The 19896-nt window shown below is 40.4% G+C and overlaps 1 protein-coding gene and 1 pseudogene across 1 annotated transcript in view; one reads left to right on the top strand and one right to left on the bottom strand.

The window, feature by feature from the left end:
* The window catches only part of LOC101357720 (VIP36-like protein pseudogene), a 5453-nt pseudogene extending 5319 nt beyond the window's left edge, over positions 1 to 134 (bottom strand).
* The window catches only part of DIPK1A (divergent protein kinase domain 1A), a 148642-nt gene continuing 128790 nt past the window's right edge, over positions 45 to 19896 (top strand). The window contains exon 1 of the mRNA XM_004378742.2: positions 45 to 186. Within this exon, the coding sequence (XP_004378799.1) occupies positions 133 to 186 (54 nt within the window). The 5' untranslated portion in view covers positions 45 to 132. The remainder of the gene's footprint in view (positions 187 to 19896) is intronic.

Genomic DNA, 19896 nt, shown 5'->3' with positions numbered 1-19896 from the left:
GGGGGCGGGGGCGGTGGAGTGGGCGGTCCCGGCTGGGTAGGGGGCGGGGAGGCGAGGGGAGGCGGGGAGCCCGGCCGCCAGTGCTCAGGGTCCGCCTCTGACTGCGGCGCGGCGGGGCGATGTGTGATTACCATGGCGAGGAGTCTCTGTCCGGGGGCCTGGCTAAGGAAACCCTATTACCTCCAGGTAGGCCGGTGGCGGCCCCGCCACCCTCCGCGGACGGCCCCCGCCTTGCGTCCGATCGCGCGCGGGACTCGTCCCCTCTCTCCTCTCTTTCCTCCCTAGGTCCGCACCCTCCAGAACCCCGCTGCCCCCTGCCGTCCGGCACCTGGCGGCGCGCCCTCCGCGGTCGCCCAGGCGCTGCAGCCCCCTCGGCGGCGCTGCCAGCGCCCGCGCCCCCACGGCTACCCCTGCGCCTCCTGCGCCCAGGCCAGCCCGGCTCCGGGGCCCGTCCTCGCTCCCCGAGAGCCCTGAGGTGTCACCCGGGTGCGACCCTGCGCCTCAGGCGCATTCCCCAGCCCCACGCTTCTCGCAAGCTGCTCGGGACGTGCTGCCGTCGTCTCCCTGGTGCTCTCGGTGTTCTCACCCCTCCCCCGTGGGCCCCGCAGGTCGAGTATTCTTGACTTTTTGTCCTGAGTCTTTAATCAGTGATAAAAAAAAAAAAGGTGATGTATCAGTTCTCCATATTTTAGAAATTTATAGCAATTTGTCACGTCAGTGTTTTCAAAACCCCCAGTAAGCGGCGAGTGCCTCGTGCTGAGCCTCTTGGTTCGGTCTTTCCATCATATCCATGATTTAAATGGGAGGTAGGGTTTGGAAGCCCGAGGGAGCCGGATGAGTGTTTGCTTTTTAAAAGGAAAGGGGACAGTGTCTGGTGTACCGATCTCAAGTACCCCAGCCACGCAAACGTAATTCTCACTCATGTCGTGTGTACTGTTGGCGTGTTAATTTTTCATGGTTTCCCTTTCCACCCTCTGTTCCGCTGCCAGTCTCTGCCTTCGAATCTTACTGTCTTCATGTACTGTTTAGTCACCAGGGGGATGTAGTAGACACGAGGAGTAGCTGAGCCCAAATATATCAACTGGATGAAAAATAACTGCAAATCAGTGCCTCGCGTGGGTCAGCAGTGCTGTCTGCATTCAGAGAACAATATTTCTTTGCTGCTTTCATTAAAAGGCTTAAAGACACTGGTAGATAATTTTGGGAAGGGAATTCATGGTCAACTGGTGCTTTTATAAATTATGAAGAAAGTTGAGATAGAACCATCATGGGGCAAATAAATCTTACATTTTTGTTTGAAAATTGTATGTGTCAAATCTTATCCTGCAATGAGTGATGTATTGCAAATTGGAAGCATGATTTGGCAATCCATAATATGAAGGGATGGGAATAAAAACTGAATTCCCTGAGTCTTTTTAAAAGCAGCTCCACCTGTAGTAACTGTGCCTTGAGTAAAGGTAGCATAACCCAATCTTTTATGTCTAATTGAAAGACAGTGGTGAGCATGTGGTACGAGTAGGTACTTCTTTGTAACCTTTTATGTGGGCAACAAGTATCTTTCTAGACTCTACCCCCAAAATACGTTTATTGGAATTTTGTGTTTTTCTTAAGACTACCTGGCTCTTTATGCTTTTTGATTTGGTTGCAGGCTTTTTTTTTTTTTTTTTTTTCATTTTAGAATTTGATCCCTTTGGCTATAAATGCTCTCCACAAATGTGGCTGTGACAACATTTTTGCACTGTACCACAAAAGCTTTCAGAATGTTTAAGACTTGTTTTACAAATAGTTTCCTTCCATTAATGGCAAACATTTGGCATTTCTACCTTTCCGAATTTGCACATCATCTATTACCAAATTAAGATAAACTCAGATTTTAAGCATTTTAAAAGGATTTCAGGGCATAGTGATATTTTAGTAGGCTATTTCTATATAAAATTCTTATCAAGTAGAAAATTTATTGATTGTAGTATTCGAGATAAAAAAATTCAAAACCTGGGAACTGGAATCTCAGGGGACTGGTGTTTTAAACATCTTCTTGGTATTAGTGTTTATTCTCTTTATGAATTTTCTTGTTAATTGTCCCTCACCATACTGCTTCAATATAACCAAAGCTTAAAAAAAAAAAAAAAAAAAAGCCTTCAAATTACCCAATTGTCATACTTCTTCTGTTCCCTCTTGCCTAAATATCTCATCATCTGCTTTTTTCACTTTCTTTACCACTAGGCATTTTGGGCAAAGTCAAAATATTTTCAGCTAAGACTATTGTATACAGCTAGTTTCTCAGCCACTGAAGGGCGAGTTAATATATATAGTACCTTTTCCTTTTTTATTTTTCTTGTTTGCCATTCAGATTGATATTAAAATCACATTCCTTTAGGAACAGCATGAGACATGAAAACAGAGCTGAGTTCTGTTCTCATTTGTGCACCTGGTTTATATTATGACTCTGAAAAAGTTACTTAATCTTTTGGTTCCATAGATTCCAAATCATAACGTGGATATTACAGTTCTTAGCTGAGTATGTCACATGAATATGTGAGGATAAGCTAGATGAAGTTAAATGTTTTGTGACATTTTTACTACAGTTTTAATAGAAAAGCATGTGAAGTTAAATGGTTAATGCATATAGGTAAATACACTGAAGTCCTTCAACTACGGGTTCCAGACTTTTCGCCTTTTATTATTGAGCATTTCTTGAACTAGGTGCATGGTATGACTTATGTTATTGACTCAGTCATTTACTTAATACTTGTTGTATGCCTGCCACATGCTAGAAATTGTATGAGGTGGTGAGGATTCTACAGAAGCTAAGCAAACACCTTTCTGGTTCTCATGGAGCTTGAGGTCTAAGTGGGGAAGACATACATTAATCAGATAATCATAGAAATACGTTGTTATTACAGTAAGTGTTATGAAGGAAAAAGAGAGGAGCTGGAGACTGCTGGAGAGGAAGAAAAGTTCCTTTTTCTCTTTTAAAAGATTTTTAGTATGGAAATTTTTAATACACACATAAAAAATAAAAGAATACTGAACTTTCATGTACCTATCACCTTGCCTCAACAGTTATCAGTGTTTGTTTCATTTTCCCCTCCTCTGTGGCCCCCTCCCAGCTAGAGTATTTTAAATCAAAGCTCAGACATCACATCATTTCATACAGATAGCTCAGTACACATTTCTAACAGATAAGGATATTTTTAGATGTAACCACAATAACATTATCACGCCTAACAAAATTAATAACAATTTCTTATATTTTCCCCCACCTCTTCCTAGAGACATGTCATTTTGGGAGGACTGACTAAATTCAGCTTGCCACAGTGTGGGCTTTCTATGATTTGAGAGGGTCTCTCTCTGTCTCTTTTTTTTTTTAATTGTGGTGAAAATATATGTAACAAAACATATGCCAACTCAATGATTTCTACAAGTTTGAGAGGGTCTCTTGGCAAAAACAAAATAAAAACACTTCCCTTACCAGCTTATTCGTGTTCAGAATTCTTCGTACAAGGGAAACTAATTCTCGTTTCATGTTTTGACAGTATGTCTTAAAATACAAATGTCTGGTTTAAGTAACATTTTTGTGTGAATATATTATTTTATAGTGAGGCTATAATTAGTTGAGGTGTAAGAGATCCTATTTTGTTTGGGGCTAGGGGAAGTGGGTGAAGAGTGCAGAAGGAATTGGGTGTCAGAGATAGGGGAAAGACATGAAGGACCCAGCAAGGGGAGAGGGAGGTTGCAAGGACCAGCTTTGTACACTTGCAGTTTTACTGTTTGTCTTCAACTGGGTGGAATCAAAGAGCAATTATGTCCTGAGGTGTTGAGGCCTTGGGACTTGCAAGTTCTTCTTCCTACAATTTATGGTGAAAAAAATTTAAGCAGCTGACTTAAATATAAAGGAGCTTCATTCCCAGCATTTTCATTTATCCAGATAAACCAAAAAATCAAACCCACTGCCGTTGAGTTGATTCTGACTCATATCGAACTAGGAGGTAGAACAGATGCAGTAAACACATTATTAAGCTGATTGACTGAGATGTCCCGTGCATGAAACCATGACCCTAAATGTCCAAATCAAGGGACCATATCTTATGAGGTGTTTGGTTACACATAAGCAACCTCAGCAGCCACTCTTTTTTTTTTTTTTTTGTAAATATACCAATCACACAACTTTTTTTTTTTTTAAATTATGCTTTAGGTGAAAGTTTACAGCTCAAGTTAGTTTCTCATACAAAAATCTATACACACATCGTTATGTGACCCTAGTTGCTATCCCTATAACGTGACCGTACATTCCTCCTTTCCACCCCGAATTTCCCGTGTCCATTCAGCCAGCTCCTATCCGTTTCTGCCTTCTCATCTTGCTTTCGGACAGGAGCTGCCTATTTAGTCTCCTGTATCTATTTAACTAAGAAGCACACTCTTCATAAGTATTATTTTATGTCTTGTAGTCCAGTCTATTCTTTGAAGAGTTTGCTTTGGGAATGGTTTCAATTCTGGGTTAACAGAGAGTCCAGGGGCCATGTCTTGTGGGGTTCCTCTAGTCTCAGACCATTAAGTCTAGTCTTTTTACTAGAATTTGAGTCCTGTACCCCACTTTTCTCCTGCTCCATCAGGGACTGTCTGTTGTGTTCCCTGTCAGGGTGGTCATTGGTGGTAGCTGGGCAATGTCTAGTTCTTCTAGTCTTAGGCTGATGCAGTCTCTGGTTTATGTGGCCCCTTTTGTCTCTTGGGCTAATATTTTCCTTGTGTCTTTGGTGTTCTTCATTCTTCTTTGCTCCAGGTTGGTTGGGACCAATTGATGCATCTTAGATGGCCACTCACTAGCTTTTAAGACCCAGAGACCACTCACCAAAGTGGGATGCAGAACATTTTTCTTAATAAACTTTGTTATGCCAGTTGACCTAGATGTCCCCAGAAACCATGGTCCCCAGGCCCCTGCCCCTGCTACTCTGTCTCTTGAAGTGTTTGGTTGCCAGTCACACAACTTTTGCCAGTTCAGCGTTTTATAGGTATACAACTTATTGATAGGAATTACAATAATCTGCTGTACCACCCTACCCTTAATCAATGTGATTTTTCCTTCACTGTTAACTCCACTCTTTCCCCTTCCCTCCTGCCCTGGTAACCACTAACAAACTTTGGTCTCTGTACATTTGCTTTTTCTTATCTTTTTATATAAGTGAGATCATACAATATTTGTCCTTTTGTGATTGACTTATTTCCCTCAGCATAATGTCTTCAGCTCCATCCATATTGTAGCATGTATCAAGACCTCCTTTCTCCTAATGGCTAAGTAGTACTCCAAATAAGCTTCTCTTGGTGAGTCATCATTCCCAGATCAAGCTAACTTACAGTTCCATCCTTTCCAGTTATTTTATTGAAGAATTTAGCACTTCTTGGGATAGTAAACATTGTGACACATTGAAAAGAGCAGAGTCCTGTCTCTGAGATCAGAAACTGTGGGTGTGTTAACCAGCATTGACCAATTTTAAGCGGTGTATTTCTTCTGTGCATCACTGTGGTGCGTACTACTCTGGTCTTGCTGTGTGTGGTAACCCAGAGTGACACCTGAATTTGTCTATTTTTAGCGATGTGTTTTCTACAAATTAGGATTATTTTGTTTAGCGTTTGCTCATAGTCTGAGTAGGGCTGATAACACAGGAGCCCTAAATAATTGTTAGTTTTAGTTTGGGATAAAACCCAAAAACCAAACCCATTGCCACTGAGTTGATACTGACTCATAGTGACCCTAGGACGGAGTAGAACTGCCCCATAGGGTTCCCAAGGCTGTAATCTTTACAGAAGCAGACTGCCACATCTTTCTCCATATAGTAGCTGGTGGGTTCAAACTGCCGACCTTTCAGTTAGCAGCCGAGTGCTTAACCACTGCATCACTAGGGCTCCTTTAGTTTGGGATACCTTCTTCCATTTCACTATCATTAAATCCTGGGAGAATGAAAGTTAAGATAATTTAGGATAGTTCTCTATATTTGGATTATACACACTTTCCATTCCAGTCATTCCGCCTACATGCCCTGTTGCATATAAAAGCTGCCACAATTCTAATGGAATTTGAAACCCGAGATACTTGGATACTTCTTTGGGTTTCCAAGTCCTTTGGATTGCAAAACTTTTACATTTCTTGAGGCATCCTTTTAAGAATGATTATGCCAGCAGTTTCAATATGTGTTCAGTCGGGCTGTCCTGAATGAATAGATAGATGGTATGTTCTAATTAGGGTGTTGGCACTTGTTTAGCATTTCTGATACCTGGTCCTTTGGCTTGTATTAGTGCTATTTTTCAGACATGACTGCTGTAGATTGTTTTGTTTCTTTAAGTATGACTTAATGTGTGTATTTTGTGGGATTTAGTTCCAGAGTTAGTGATACAGATTTACTGATCATGTTGACAGTGTTGACAAATAACTGTAGTGAGAGTAATGTGGCTTCTTGCCCATTGTCATTCTCCGGAGTTATTTTAAACTAAGGGTAATTAGGGAAGGTATGCTTTCCCTATTCCTCAGAGGCTGTAGAGAGAGGCCTGTAGATGGTGTAGTTGTCATCAGACCTGCTGTTCAGAGCAAAGCTTTTGCCTGAAACTGATTCTCCAGGTCTGTGGTTGCCTTTCTGAGACTGGTGCACATGTACAGAGAGCGTATGCATCCCATAATTCTTACATTCAAGCACAGAATTATAATGCAGCCATCCGATATTATCATTAGTTGCTTTTCTTCTCCTATTAGAAGCTGAAAGAAATGGCAAATACTCCGGCAGATTTCAGCCTCACCACAGTTTCAGACTGGAGCGTACAGTATTTTTTTCATTGTCATCTTCCCAGTGTTCCAGTTTTTCACCTTGACGTATTATAGTGTTGTTTTGTATTGTCTATAGAAAAAAAATTTTTTAGCAATTAGATTAATTTTTTCATGTTTTCATTTCTCAAAGTTGCTTCTAAAAACAATACAGTATCATTCTCTTAAATAGAAAAAGGTATGCTGAAAAGATAAACTCACATTTTTGACATTTCCTGTTCATTTCTAGGTATTCAAATATTTTGTGAATAATTTTCCTTAAAACTTTTTAATCTTCAAAGTATAAGAGTTTAGAAAACCAAGATATAGTAATGTAAACTTTTTTTTTTATCGTGGTAGAAATCTATACAGTGCAACCTGTGAAAGCCAGAACCTGTGTAAGGTGGAAACCTGTCAGAGAAGAAAAACTGAAATATTTTCCACTAAAACAAGTGATAGAAAAGTGGTAAGACTGCACCCTGTCAAAGGCGGAAAACTTGTGAGACCTGGAAAAGTAAGGCAGTCTTGTTGAGTTCTGGCTCTCACAGGTTTCACTGTATGTCAAAACATCTGCCAATTCAACAATTTTACATGTGCAATTCAGTGACATTCATCATGTTGTGCAGCTATCACCACTGTCCTTTTCCAAATTATTCTATCACCATTAACAATTACTCCCCCTTACGCCTGCCTTCCCCCCCGGAAACCACTAATAAAACTTTGGTCTCTATAAAAAAACAAAACAAAACCAGTTGTCATAAAGTTGATTCCAACTCATGGCAGCCCCATGTGTTTCAGAGTAGAAGTGCACTCCATAGCGTTTTCAATGGCTGTGACCTTTGAGAAGTAGATCTCCAGGCCTTTCTTCTGTGTCGTCTCTGGGTGGATTCAAACCACTAACCTTTCTGTTAGTAGCCAAGTGCTTATTGGTCTCTATACATTTGCGTATTCTAGATATTTCATGTAAGTGGGATCATGCAATATTTGTTCTTTAGTGACTGACTTATTTCAGCATAATGTTTTCAAGGTTCTCTTTATGGCTGAGTAATATTCCACTGTATACATATACCACATTTTGTTTATCCATTCATCTGTTGATGGACATTTAGGTTGTTCCCACCTTTTGGCTATTGTGAATAGTCCTACAGTGAACATTGGTGTGCAAATTTATGAACATCTTTAAAAACCCAAAATATTAGTGGATGAATTTTTCTATAGAATAAATAGTTTCATCTTGATTTTTTTGTTTCAGATTAATGTTTATTCAACTGGGTTATGGATAATTGTAAACAGTATTCCTCTTTTTTTCCTAAGAACAGAGTAATCATGTTTGAGGGTATTCTTGTAAGAGAGATTTATAATGTACTAACAATCTTCTGAATTAATTAGGACATCTATTTCAGACATATGTAACATCAGAGTTACAGACTCATAGATCCTAGACCTGGGATCACAAGTTTTACTCCCTTCATAGATAAAAATCAGCATAAATCCAGTCCCCAAAATGTGAGGATTGATCAAATCCACCTTCCCACCATTCCTTCATTTCTGACACCAGCTGCCAGCGTGGCACTCTCTCTCTCTAACCTTAGCCACCCAGAGCTAGATCAGATCTCACAAGTTAAAAGGACACCATCCTTCAGACTTCCAAATAGGCACACACTAACTGCAAGCTCCAGGGTCCACATGACACCCTTATTTCTGACCTGCTGGCTGCAAATTCAGGGTTTTCCTGCTGCCCCTTCAGGATCCCAGCAGCCGACTTGGAGCCTCCTCTGGGCTCCCTCATTTTCACCTGCTGGTTCCCACTACTCCTTTGGGTTCGATAATTTGCTAGAATGAGTTACAGAACTCATAGAAAATACTAATGATTACAGATGTATTATAGCAAAAGGATACAAATCAGGATCAGCATAAAGAAGAGACTCTGGGGTAAGGTCTGGGAGGGTTCCCAATGCAAAGCTTCCGTTTCCCAAAAAGGGCGTGCTACCATCCCATATGCACCAACCACTAGTGCCAAAGATGAGGAAATTGAAGATTTTTACCAACTTCTGCAGTCTGAAATTGATCAAACATGCAGTCAAGATGCATTGATGATTACTGGTGAATGGAATGCGAAAGTTGGAAACAAAGATGAAGAATCAGTAATTGGAAAATATGGCCTTGCTGATTGAAATGACGCCAGAGATCGCATGATAGAATTTTAAAAGACAAATGACTTACTCATTGCAAGTACCTTTTTTCAAGAACATATACAGCGCCTATACACTGGGTCTTGCCAATGGAATACACAGGAATCAATTGACTACATCTATGGAAACAGCTCAGTATCATCAATCAGAACAAGGCCAAGGGCTGACTGTGGAACAGATTATCAATTGTTCATATGCAAGTTCAAGTTGAAGCTGAAGAAAGTTAAAACAAGTTCACGAGAGCCAAAGTACAACCTTGAGTATATCTCGCCTGAATTTAGAGACCATCTCCAGAATAGATTTGACTCATTGGACACTAATGACCGAAGACCAGATGAATTATGGGATGACATCAAGGACATCATACATGAGGAAAGCAAAAGGTCATTAAAAAGACAGGAAAGAAAGAAAAGACCAAAATGGATGTCAGAAAAGACTGAAACTTTCTCTTGAATGTAGAGTAGCTAAAGCGAATGGAAGGAATGATGAAGTAAAAGAGCTGAACAGAAGATTTCAAAGTAAGGCTTGAGAAGACGAAGTAAAGTATCATAACGACATGTGCAAAGACCTGGAGTTAGAAAACCAAAAGGGAAGAACATGCTTAGCATTTCTCAAGCTGAAAGAACTGAAGAAAAAATTCAAGTCTCGAGTTGCAATTTTGAAGGATTCTATTGGCAAAATATTGAACAATGCAGGAAACATCAAAAGAAGATGGAAGGAATACACAGTCACTGTACCAGAAAGAATTGGCTGATGTTCAGCCATTTCAGGAGGTAGCATGTGATCAAGAACCAATGGTATTGAATGAAGAAGTCCAAGCTACATGGAAGACATTGGCAAAAAACAAGGCTCCAGGAATTGACAGAATACCAGTTGAGATGTTTCAGCAAATAGATGCAATGCTAAAAGCGGTCACTCGTCTATGCCAAGACGATGGAAGACAGTTATCTGGCTAACCGACTGGAAGAGATCCATTTTTGTGCCCCTTCCAAAGAAAGGCGATCACAACAGGATGTGGAAATTACTGAACAATATTATTAATATCATACACAAGTAAAATTTTGCCGAAGACAATTCAAAAATGGTTGCGGCAGTACATCGACAAGGAACTGCCAGAAATTCAAGCCAGATTCAGAAGAGGATATGGAACGAGGGATAGATATCATCGCTGATGTAAGATGGATCTTGGCTGAAACCAGAAAAATGTTTACCTGTGTTTTATTGACTATGCAAAGACATTTAACTGTGTGGATCATAAGAAACTATGGATAACATTGTGAAGAATGGGAACTGCAGAACACTTACTTGTGCTCAGGAACCCTGGTGGCACAGCGGTTAAGAGCTATGGCTGCTAACCAAAAGGTCAGCAGTTTGAATCCACCAGCCACTCCTTGGAAACCCTATGGGGCAGTTCTACTCTGTCCTGTAGAATCACTATGAGTCAGAATTGACTCAACTGCAACAGGTTTGGTTTTTTAATTGTGCTCGTGCAGAACCTGTATATAGACCAAGAGGCAGTCGTTTCTGTAGAACAAGGGGATACTGCATGGCTTAAAATCAGGAAAGGTGTGTGTTGTATCCTTTCACCCTACTTATTCAATCTGTATGTTGAGCAAATAATCCGAGAAGCTGGACTATATGAAGAAAAATGTGGCATCAGGATTGAAGCAAGACTCATTAACAACTTGTGGTATGCAGATGACATAGCCTTACTTCCTGAAAGTGAAGAGGAGTTGAAGCACTTACTGATGAAGATCAAAGACCACAGCCTTCAGTATGGATTGCATCCTAACATAAAGAAAACAAAAATCTTCACAACTAGACCAATAAGCAACATCATGATAAATGGAGAAAATACTGAAGTTGTCAAAGATTTCATTTTACTTGGATCCACAATCAACACCCATAAAAGCGGCAGTCAGGAAGTCAAACGACGCATTGCATTGGGCAGATCTGCTACAAAAGACCTGTGTAGAGTGTTAAAAAGCAAAGATGTCACTTTAAGGACTAAGGTACGCCTGACCCAGACCATGGTATTTTCAGTCGCCTCATATGCATGTGAAAGCTGGACGGTGAATAAGGAAGACCAAAGAAGAATCAATGCCTTTGAATTTTGGTGTTGGCGAAGAATATGGAATATACCATGGACTGCCAGAAGAATGAACAAATCTGTCTTGGAAAAAGTACAGCCAGAGTGCTCCTTAGAAGCAAGGTTGGTGAAACTTCGTCTCGTGTACTTTGGACATGTTATCAGGAGGGACCAGTCCCTAGAGAAGGAATCATGCTTGATAAAGTAGAGGGTCAGCAAGAAAGAGGAAGACCCTCAACAAGATGGACTGACACAGTGGCTGCAAGAAGGGGCTCAAACATAACAACAATTGTGAGGATGACACAGGACCGGGCAGTGTTTTGTTCTGTCGTAAATAGGGTGACTTTGAGTCGGAAGTGACTCAGTGACACCTAACAACAACTAACATAACACCATGTGTCTTAGTTATCTAGTGCTACTATAACAGAAATACCAGAAGTAGATGGCTTTAACAAAGAGAAATTTATTTTCTCACAGTCTAGTAGGCTAGAAGCCCAAATTCGGGGGTCAGCTCCAGGGGAAGGCTTTCTCTCTCTGTCGGCTCTGGAGGAAGGTCCTTCTCATCAGTCTTCCCCTGGACTAGGAGCTTCTCCATGCAGGAACCCTGGGTCCAAAGGACACGCTCTGCTCCTGGTGCTTCTTTCTTGGTAGTATGAGGTTCTGAGGCCCCCCCCCCCGCCACTTCCTTTTCCTTTTATCTCTTGTAAGATAAAAGGTAGTGCAGGCCACACCCGGGGAAGCTCCCTTTACATTGGATCAGAGATGTGACCTTAGTAAGGGTGTTACAATCCTACCCTAATCCTGTTTAACATAAAATTACAATCCCAAAATGGGGGACAACCACACAATACTGGGAATCATGGCCTCACCAAGTTGACACATATTTTTGGGTTTGACACATATTTTTGGGGGACACAATTCAGTCCGTGACACCGTCCCAGGTGTATCTGTGTTTTTCACCAACCAGGAAGCTCCTGGTATTTCTGTGTCAAGGATCTTTACTGGCTTCATTGCATAAGCAGGATTGGGACCTCATTACATATGCATGATTGGATCATTCTCCCCTCCCTCCCTGAGGTCAGCTGATGTCAGGCCAGAAGTGATCCTGCTAGTTTGGCTAGCCCCCCACTCATTAGCACAAATCCTCAGGTAAAGTCTTTAGGCGTAGATAACAAAAGACACATCAGTTGCGCAGGCAATTCCAAAGATTATCTCTCAGGAACCAAGGACAGGCCAAATTGCTTTCTATAAGATGATTCGTTACCTCACACTCCCCGCCCCCCTCTCCTTGAAAATTAGAGCTTCTTATTTTAAATTTAAAATGCTGATTAACATGCCAACCTATGTACCATTGATTGCATCCTGGATATTAAAAAAAAAGAAAAACTAGAAAGTATGTGGTTTGAGATAGTTGGAGAAATTTGAAAATGGGCTCTACGTTGGATAGTATTATTGTATCCATGTTAAATTGTATTGTATAGGAGAATTTTTTAGAAGAGATAATCTGATGTATTTAGGATAAAAAGTATTATGATGTCTGCTACTTTCAAATGACTCAAGAGAAGATGTTGTGTATACATATATAGAGAGCAGGGTTTCTCAGCCTCAGCACTATTGACATTTTGGGCTGCATAATTTTTTATTATGGAAGATTGTGCACTGTAGGATGTTTAGCAGCATCCCTGGCCTCTATCCACTAGATACCAGTAAGCATCCTCTGGTCATGACCATCAGAAATGTCTCCAGACATTGCCAGATGTCTCTGGGAGGCAAAATCATTCTGGTTGAGAATCACTGATACAGAGAAGAAAAAAGAGAGAGCTAGAGAGAGGAAGAGGATATTTACGCACATTTAGAGAGAGGAAGCAAGTAAATGAAGGAAAATGTTAGCAATTGGTGAATATACATATAGGGTATAAGGGTACTCATTGTACTATTCTTTCAAATTTTCTGTAGGTTTAAACATGTTCAAAATAAAAATTGAAGAAAAATAAAATTAGCCTGGATTTTTTGATAACTGAATATGACTAGAAATGGATGGATTCTCTCCAAAGTTACGTTAAGAGACAAGAAAATGAGAATCACCAGAGAAGAGTTGAAGTCGGTGTTTAAAGAAAGTGTTTTAGTTTTCCAGTGCTCTCACAACAAATTACCACAAATTTAGTGGCTTAAAACAGCACCATCTATTATCTCATAGTTGTGTACATTGGTATCCTGAGCACAGTGTGGCTCAGCTGGTTCCCTGCTTCTTGTTTCACAAGGATGCAGTCAAGATGCCAGCAGGGCTGAGTTCCTTTCTGGAGGCTCTGGGAATGAATCCACTTCCAGCTTATTCACGTCGTAGTCAGAGTTCAGTTCTATGCGGTTGTAGAGCTGAGGTCCCCACCTCCTTCCTAGCTGTTGGACGGGGGTTGTTTTTAGCTTCTAGGCTGAATTCTTGGTTCATGACCCCCTTTTTGCATCTTCAAAGCCAGCAACAACGGATTGCGTCCTTTTCGTGCTTGGAATCTCTATGACCTCCCCTTCTGTTTCATCTTTTCTCTACCTTCATCTGCAGCATCACTCTTACCTCTTCTGCCTTTAAGGGCTCAGATGATTACATTGGGCCTGCCCAGATAATCCAGGATAATCTCTTTATATAAAGTCAGATGATTAGTAACCTTAATTCCATCTGCAAAGTCCTTTCACAGCAGTACAGGTGCCTAGATTAGTATTTGATTGAATAACCAGGGAATGGGAATCTTGGGGGGACATCTCTAGAATTCTGCCTATCACAGAAAGATATGACTGAATTCTAACAGTTAAAAAAAAATCATTTCCACATATTTTATTTGTTTTTTGTTTAATGGTGGTGCTATTAAAGAGATTTTTTTGAGAGTTATTACTGTGTTTATCATTTTTAGCAATTACTATGAGAAAAAAAAAAAAAACAAAAAACCAAAGCTACTCTGTCAAGTAAATTCTGACTTATAGTGTCCCTATAGAACAGAGTAGAACTGTCCCATAGGGTTTCCAAGGTGGTAAATCTTTTCAGAAGCAGGCTGCCACATCTTTCTCACAAAGAGTGGATAGTGGATTTGAACTGCTGACCTTTTGGTTAGCAGCCAAGCACTTCAACCACTGTGCCACCAGGGCTCCTTTTCTATGAGAGGAGCCTTAAATATTTACAAAAGGAAAGAAAATGCAAACAGCTGCTAAATAATCACATTTGGAAATACTTGTTTAAAATGTTTTACGATAGATAGGATTCTTAAATCTTTTATACCCTTATACAAACTAAAGAGTGGAAAAATATCACTTTATGAACTTTAAGAGGTACTGTTCCTTTCTGTTTATTACTATAATTCACTGAAGCTGTTGTTCTTTACTTCTTAGTTACCTAGTGCTGCTATAACAGAAATATCACAAATGGGTGACTTTAACAACAGAAATTTATTTTCTCACAGTTTAGGAGGCTAGAAGTCCGGATTCAGGGTGTTGGCTCTAGGGGAAGGCTTTCTCTCTGTCAGCTCTGGAGGAAGGTCCTCGTCTCTTTGAGCTTCTGCTCCTGGGAAATCTTCATGTCATTTGGCATCTCCCCCACCTCTGCTTCTTTTGCTTGCTAGTTTAATCTCTTTTATATCTCGGAAGAGATTGATTTAAGATGTACCCTACACTATTCCTGTCTCATTAACATAACAAAGACAACCCATTTCCAAATGGGATTACCCCATTTGAGATAATGGGTTATTACCCCAATAACCACAGGTATAGAAGTTAGAATTTACAACACATATTTTTGGGGCACACAACTCAATCCATAACACCCCATAAAGAAGACAATGCTTGGTTTTCTTTTAATGTACCAGCTTATAGCACTCTCACTCATACCTGACCCAGTAAGAACTAAATTTGGCTTCAGCCAGGGCGGAGCCTGTTTATTGCCCTGGTCTTGTCCTTTATCCTGAGCAAATGCTCAGGATGTGGGAAATGATGCAATATAGTACAAGTGTTTTTATATAAATTCAAAAATATTCTGTAACTACCTCTAAAATAGTGAACTCCAGTAGCTTACGCTGAGCACACAGTCCTGGGTCTTTCACATTCTCTTACTCTTTACCATTACCATCATCTTTATCATCATCATGGCTCTTGCTCCTCCCATTTCTTTGAATCTGTTAACCCCCTCCTGGCTTCCTTCCTTTGCCCATTCAGTCTGGATCTATGCTCTGTCATTTCAGCTACACTGCTTTGCACACTCACCACCCCCTAGCTCCTCTGACCTTCCTTTACTTCTGCCCTGATATTCTCACACTTTGCTTTATAGCCTCATCTTCCTTTGGCCACCTGCTTTCCCCAGGACTCCAACCTTCTCTTTCTCATTTTGTACAGTCTTCTTGAGTAATTGTATCTCTTCTCATGGCTTCCACTACAATACAAATGCTAATCAGTCTCAGCCAGCTGTGTATCATCAGTCCAAGCCTCTCCCCCTGAACTTCAGCTCTGCATTTCCAGCTGCTTATTTGACATAACATTGAGATAGCCCTTCATATTCAACATGTCCAAACCTAAACTCCTCTTTATGGATTGAAATATGTCCTCCAAAAGATATGTTGAAGTCCTAACCCCTGCACTGGTGAATATGACCTTGTTTGGGGAAATAGGGTTTTTCTTTGCAGATGTTATTAGTTAAAGTCATAACAGAGTAGGGTGGGTCCTAATCATTACCCTTTCTGAGTGGTGTTTTACAAAAGAGAAGGACAAACACAAAACAGAGTCAGACACAAGGGAAAACAGCATGTGAGGATCCTTCTACAAGCAAGGAATGCCAAGAAACAGAAACACCCAGGGCTCCCAGAAACTGAAAGAGACAAGGAAGGATCCTCCCATAGAGCCTAGAGGAGAGAGAGAGTTAGTGGTACTCTTCAGTTACACAAGGGAGAAATATACCCAAGTCCTTCTAGACTCATCCCCCTACCTACTCTTGCCCCCATGTTTAGTTCTTCAGCAAGTTCTAGAGAGTGCAGTGCCTACATAACTTTTGAACGCATCATTTCTTCTTCATTCTCTTGCTGGTACCATAGTTCAGGCCCTCATATCCCATCAGGGCCACTGTAATAACCTTCAGAAAAGCCTTCCTACCTCTTATCCTCCTTTCAGATCCATCCTGCCCATCACTTCAGAGTGAAAATCTGATCAGGTCTCCCTCCCTGCTCACGAAACCCTTCAGTGGCTTCCCATAGCTGTCAGGAGTGCAGTCTGAGTATGGACCTTCATTTCTGTCCCCTTCCTGTCTTTCTGTTTCACTCCTGCCACTACCCTCTCATACACTGTTTGCTATAACAACCCTGAAACACTTCTAGTTTCCCAAACACACCATGGCTCTTTTTAATATGTCAACCTGTGTATCCTACCTTTTTTCTTTGCCTGAGAATACCCTTTCCCTGTTGTCCCTGTGTCCCTTTTCACAGGGTTTATTCTCATTTTTCTACTTGTCCTTTAAGTCACAACTCAAAGAGGAAGTGACCTTTCAGCAGTCACTCACTGACACCCCTACACTGTGTTAGTGTACCTCTTCCGTGCCCCAGACTGTGAGCATGATACCCAGCACAAAGTTCTCTTACAGCAGTTATCATACTCAGTTGTCATCAGTGGTTTTCATATCTTTCTGCTGCCCCATACTGTGATCTCCTTGAGAGCCAAGGTATCAGATTGCTCTCTCTATCCCCCCTGCCTCACCCAGAATGATCACTAAATGTTTGTTGAATGAATGAATCAGCATAAACTGTTGTAGAGATACAGAATTTTATGTAGCTGATCCTGTAGCTTATCTATGTAGAAAGAATATATGTACATAATAAGTCAAGTAGTATAGATAAGTTTATGATGAAAACCATGTCTTTCCTACCGCTTCTCCCTACTCCCAGACTTACTCCCTAAAGATAGCCTCTTTTAACCACTTATATTTTTAGATTTTCTGGTAGCTATGTATCTAACTTCTAGAGATGTGTTCTCTAAAATGAGTTGTTTACATCCTGGGAGGTGTATAAGATGCTGAATTTGAGTGCTGGAAGAAATCATTGGAAATTTTATTATATACTTTTTTGTATAATAAAAATGTTTATTTTTGTGAGAATAGCTGATGATTCTCTGTAAGTATTGCATTTTCTTCCTTTGAAAAATCTGTTCAGCTATTCTTATATACCTTTAATTTCTATTTTTGTATAAATTATATATAATAAATTAATATAGTCATAAATTTATATAGAATATAAATAAGTAAATATACATATGTTGGGGATTTGTGCTCAGAAATATTTCCTGAGAGGGTTGTATGATCAGAGTTTAGAGACTCTGCTCTAAGTAATAGACTTTTACCTCTATTTCTTGATTTATCAACTTTAGATAATACCTACTGACTTTCCATTTTAAAAAATAAGTACTTAGCTTTCATGCACCACCATCTTCTCATTCTCCCTTTTCCAGTGTTTGATGGTTTTATTAATTCTACTTCTTCTGTTGCTTAACTTGGTAATGTAAGATAATAACTCTTCTATTTCTTATTTTATCCACTTTTGAAAATCTCTCAACTCCCTCTTTTTAAGAGGGAGCATTAAAACGTGTACTCCTTTTCCACCTATTACTCCCTCTCTCTTCCCACTTTCTGTCAGCTACGCTTCTACTTTTATTAATTTTTTTATTGTAGTTTAAATGAAGTTTACATTTCAAGTTAGTCTCCCATACAAAAATTATACATAGTTATGTGACCCTAGTTGTTCTCCCCATACTGTGACAGCACACTCCTCCTTTCCACTCCTGATTCCCCATGTGCATTCAACCAGCTACTAACCCTCTCTGCCTTCCCATCTCAACTCCAGACAGAATCTACCTGTTTAGTCTCTTGTATCTAGTTGAGCTAAGAGACATGCTCCTCCACGAGTATCACTTTATGTCCCACAGTCCAGTCCAATCCCTGTCTGAAGAGTTGGCCTTAGAAATTGTTTTAGTTCTGGGCTGGTAGAGAATCCAGGGGCCATGCTTTCCGGGGTTCCTCCAGTCTCAGTCAGACCATTAAGCCTGGTCTTCTTACTAGAATTTGAGTTCTGCACCCCACCTTTCTCCTGCTCCATCAGGGACTCACTGTTGTGTTCTCTGTCAGGGTGGTAGCTGGGCACCATCTAGTTCTTCTGGTCTCAGGCTGTTGAAGTCTCTGGTTTATGTGGCCCTTTCTGTCTCTTGGGCTAATAGTTTCCTTGTGTCTTTGGTGTTCTGCATTCTCCTTTACTCCAGGTGGTTGGGACCAATTGATGCATCTTAGATGGCCGCTTGCAAGCTTTTAAGACCCAGACTCCACTCACCAAAGTAGGATGCAGAACATTGTCTTAATAAGCTTTGTTATGCCAGGTGACCTAGATGTCCCCTGAAAGCATGTTCCCCAGACCCCTACCCCTGCTACTCTGTCTCTCAAAGTGTATGATTGTATTCAGGAAACTTCTTAGCTTTGGTTTAGTCCAGTTGTGCTGACTTCCCCTGTAGTGTGTGCTGTCCTTCCCTTCACCTAAGATAATTCTTATCTACTATCTAGTTAGTAAATAACCCTCACCCTCCCTCCCCACCCTCATAACCATCAAAGAATGTTGTCTTCTGTGTTTAAACCTTTTCTTGAGTTCTTATAATAGTGGTCTTATACAATATTTGTCCTTCTGTGACTGACTAAATTCACTCAGCATAATGAGTTCCAGCTTCCTCCATGTTATAAGACGTTTCATGGCTTCATCGTTGTTCTTTATCATTGCATAGTATTCCCCTGTGTGGATATACCATAATTTGTTTATCTTCACCTGTTGATGGGCATCTAGGTTGTTTCCGTCTTTTTGCTATTGTGAACAGTGCTGCAGTGAACATGGGTGTGCGTATATCTATTTGTGCGACAGCGCTTATTTCTCTAGGGTATATTCCAAGGAGCGGGATAGCTGGATGGTATGGTACTTCTATTTCTAGATTTTTAAGGAAGCGCCAAATCGATTTCCAAAGTCATTGTAACATTTTACATTCCCACCAACAGTGTTTAAGTGTTCCAGTCTCTCCACAACCTCTCCAGCATTTTTTATTTTGTGTTTTTTGGATTAGTGCTAGCCTTGTTGGGGTGAGATGTTATCTCACTGTAGTTTTGATCTGCATTTCTCTAATGGCTAATGATCGTGAGCATTTCTTCATGTGTCTGTTAGCCACCTGAATATCTTCTTTGGCGAAGTGTCTGTTCATATCCTTTGCCCATTTTTTAATTGGGTTCTTTGTCTTTTTGTTGCTGAGGTTTTGCAGAATCTTGTAGATTTTAGAGATTAGATGCTGATCGGATTTGTTGTAGCCAAAGTTTTTTTCCCAGTCTGTAGGTTGTCTTTTGACCCTTTTGATGAAGTCTTTTGATGAGCCTAAGTGTTTGATTTTTAGGAGCTCCCATTTATCTAGTCTTTCTTCTTGTGCTTGTGCATTGTTACTTATGGTTCATATTGTGTTTATGCCATGTATTAGGACTCCTAGTGTTGTCCCTACTTTTCTTTCATGATCTTTACCGTTTTCAATTTTATGTTTAAGTCTTTGATCCATTTTGAGTTAGTTTTGTGCATGGTGTGAGGTATGGGTCTTGTTTCAGTTTTTTGCAGATGGATATCCAGTTATGCCAGCACCATTTGTTAAAGAGACTCTGTTTTCCCCAATTTGTGGACTTTGGGCCTTTGTCAAATATCAGCTGCTCATAGGTGGATGAATTTATGTCTGGATTCTAAATTCTGTTCCCTTGGTCTATGCATCTGTTTTTGTACCAATACCAGGCTGTTTTGACTACT

This window comes from Trichechus manatus, unplaced genomic scaffold (assembly GCF_000243295.1).
Source record: "Trichechus manatus latirostris isolate Lorelei unplaced genomic scaffold, TriManLat1.0 scaffold00058, whole genome shotgun sequence".
Taxonomy (NCBI): domain Eukaryota; kingdom Metazoa; phylum Chordata; class Mammalia; order Sirenia; family Trichechidae; genus Trichechus; species Trichechus manatus.
This window is presented reverse-complemented; position numbering and strand designations above follow the sequence as displayed.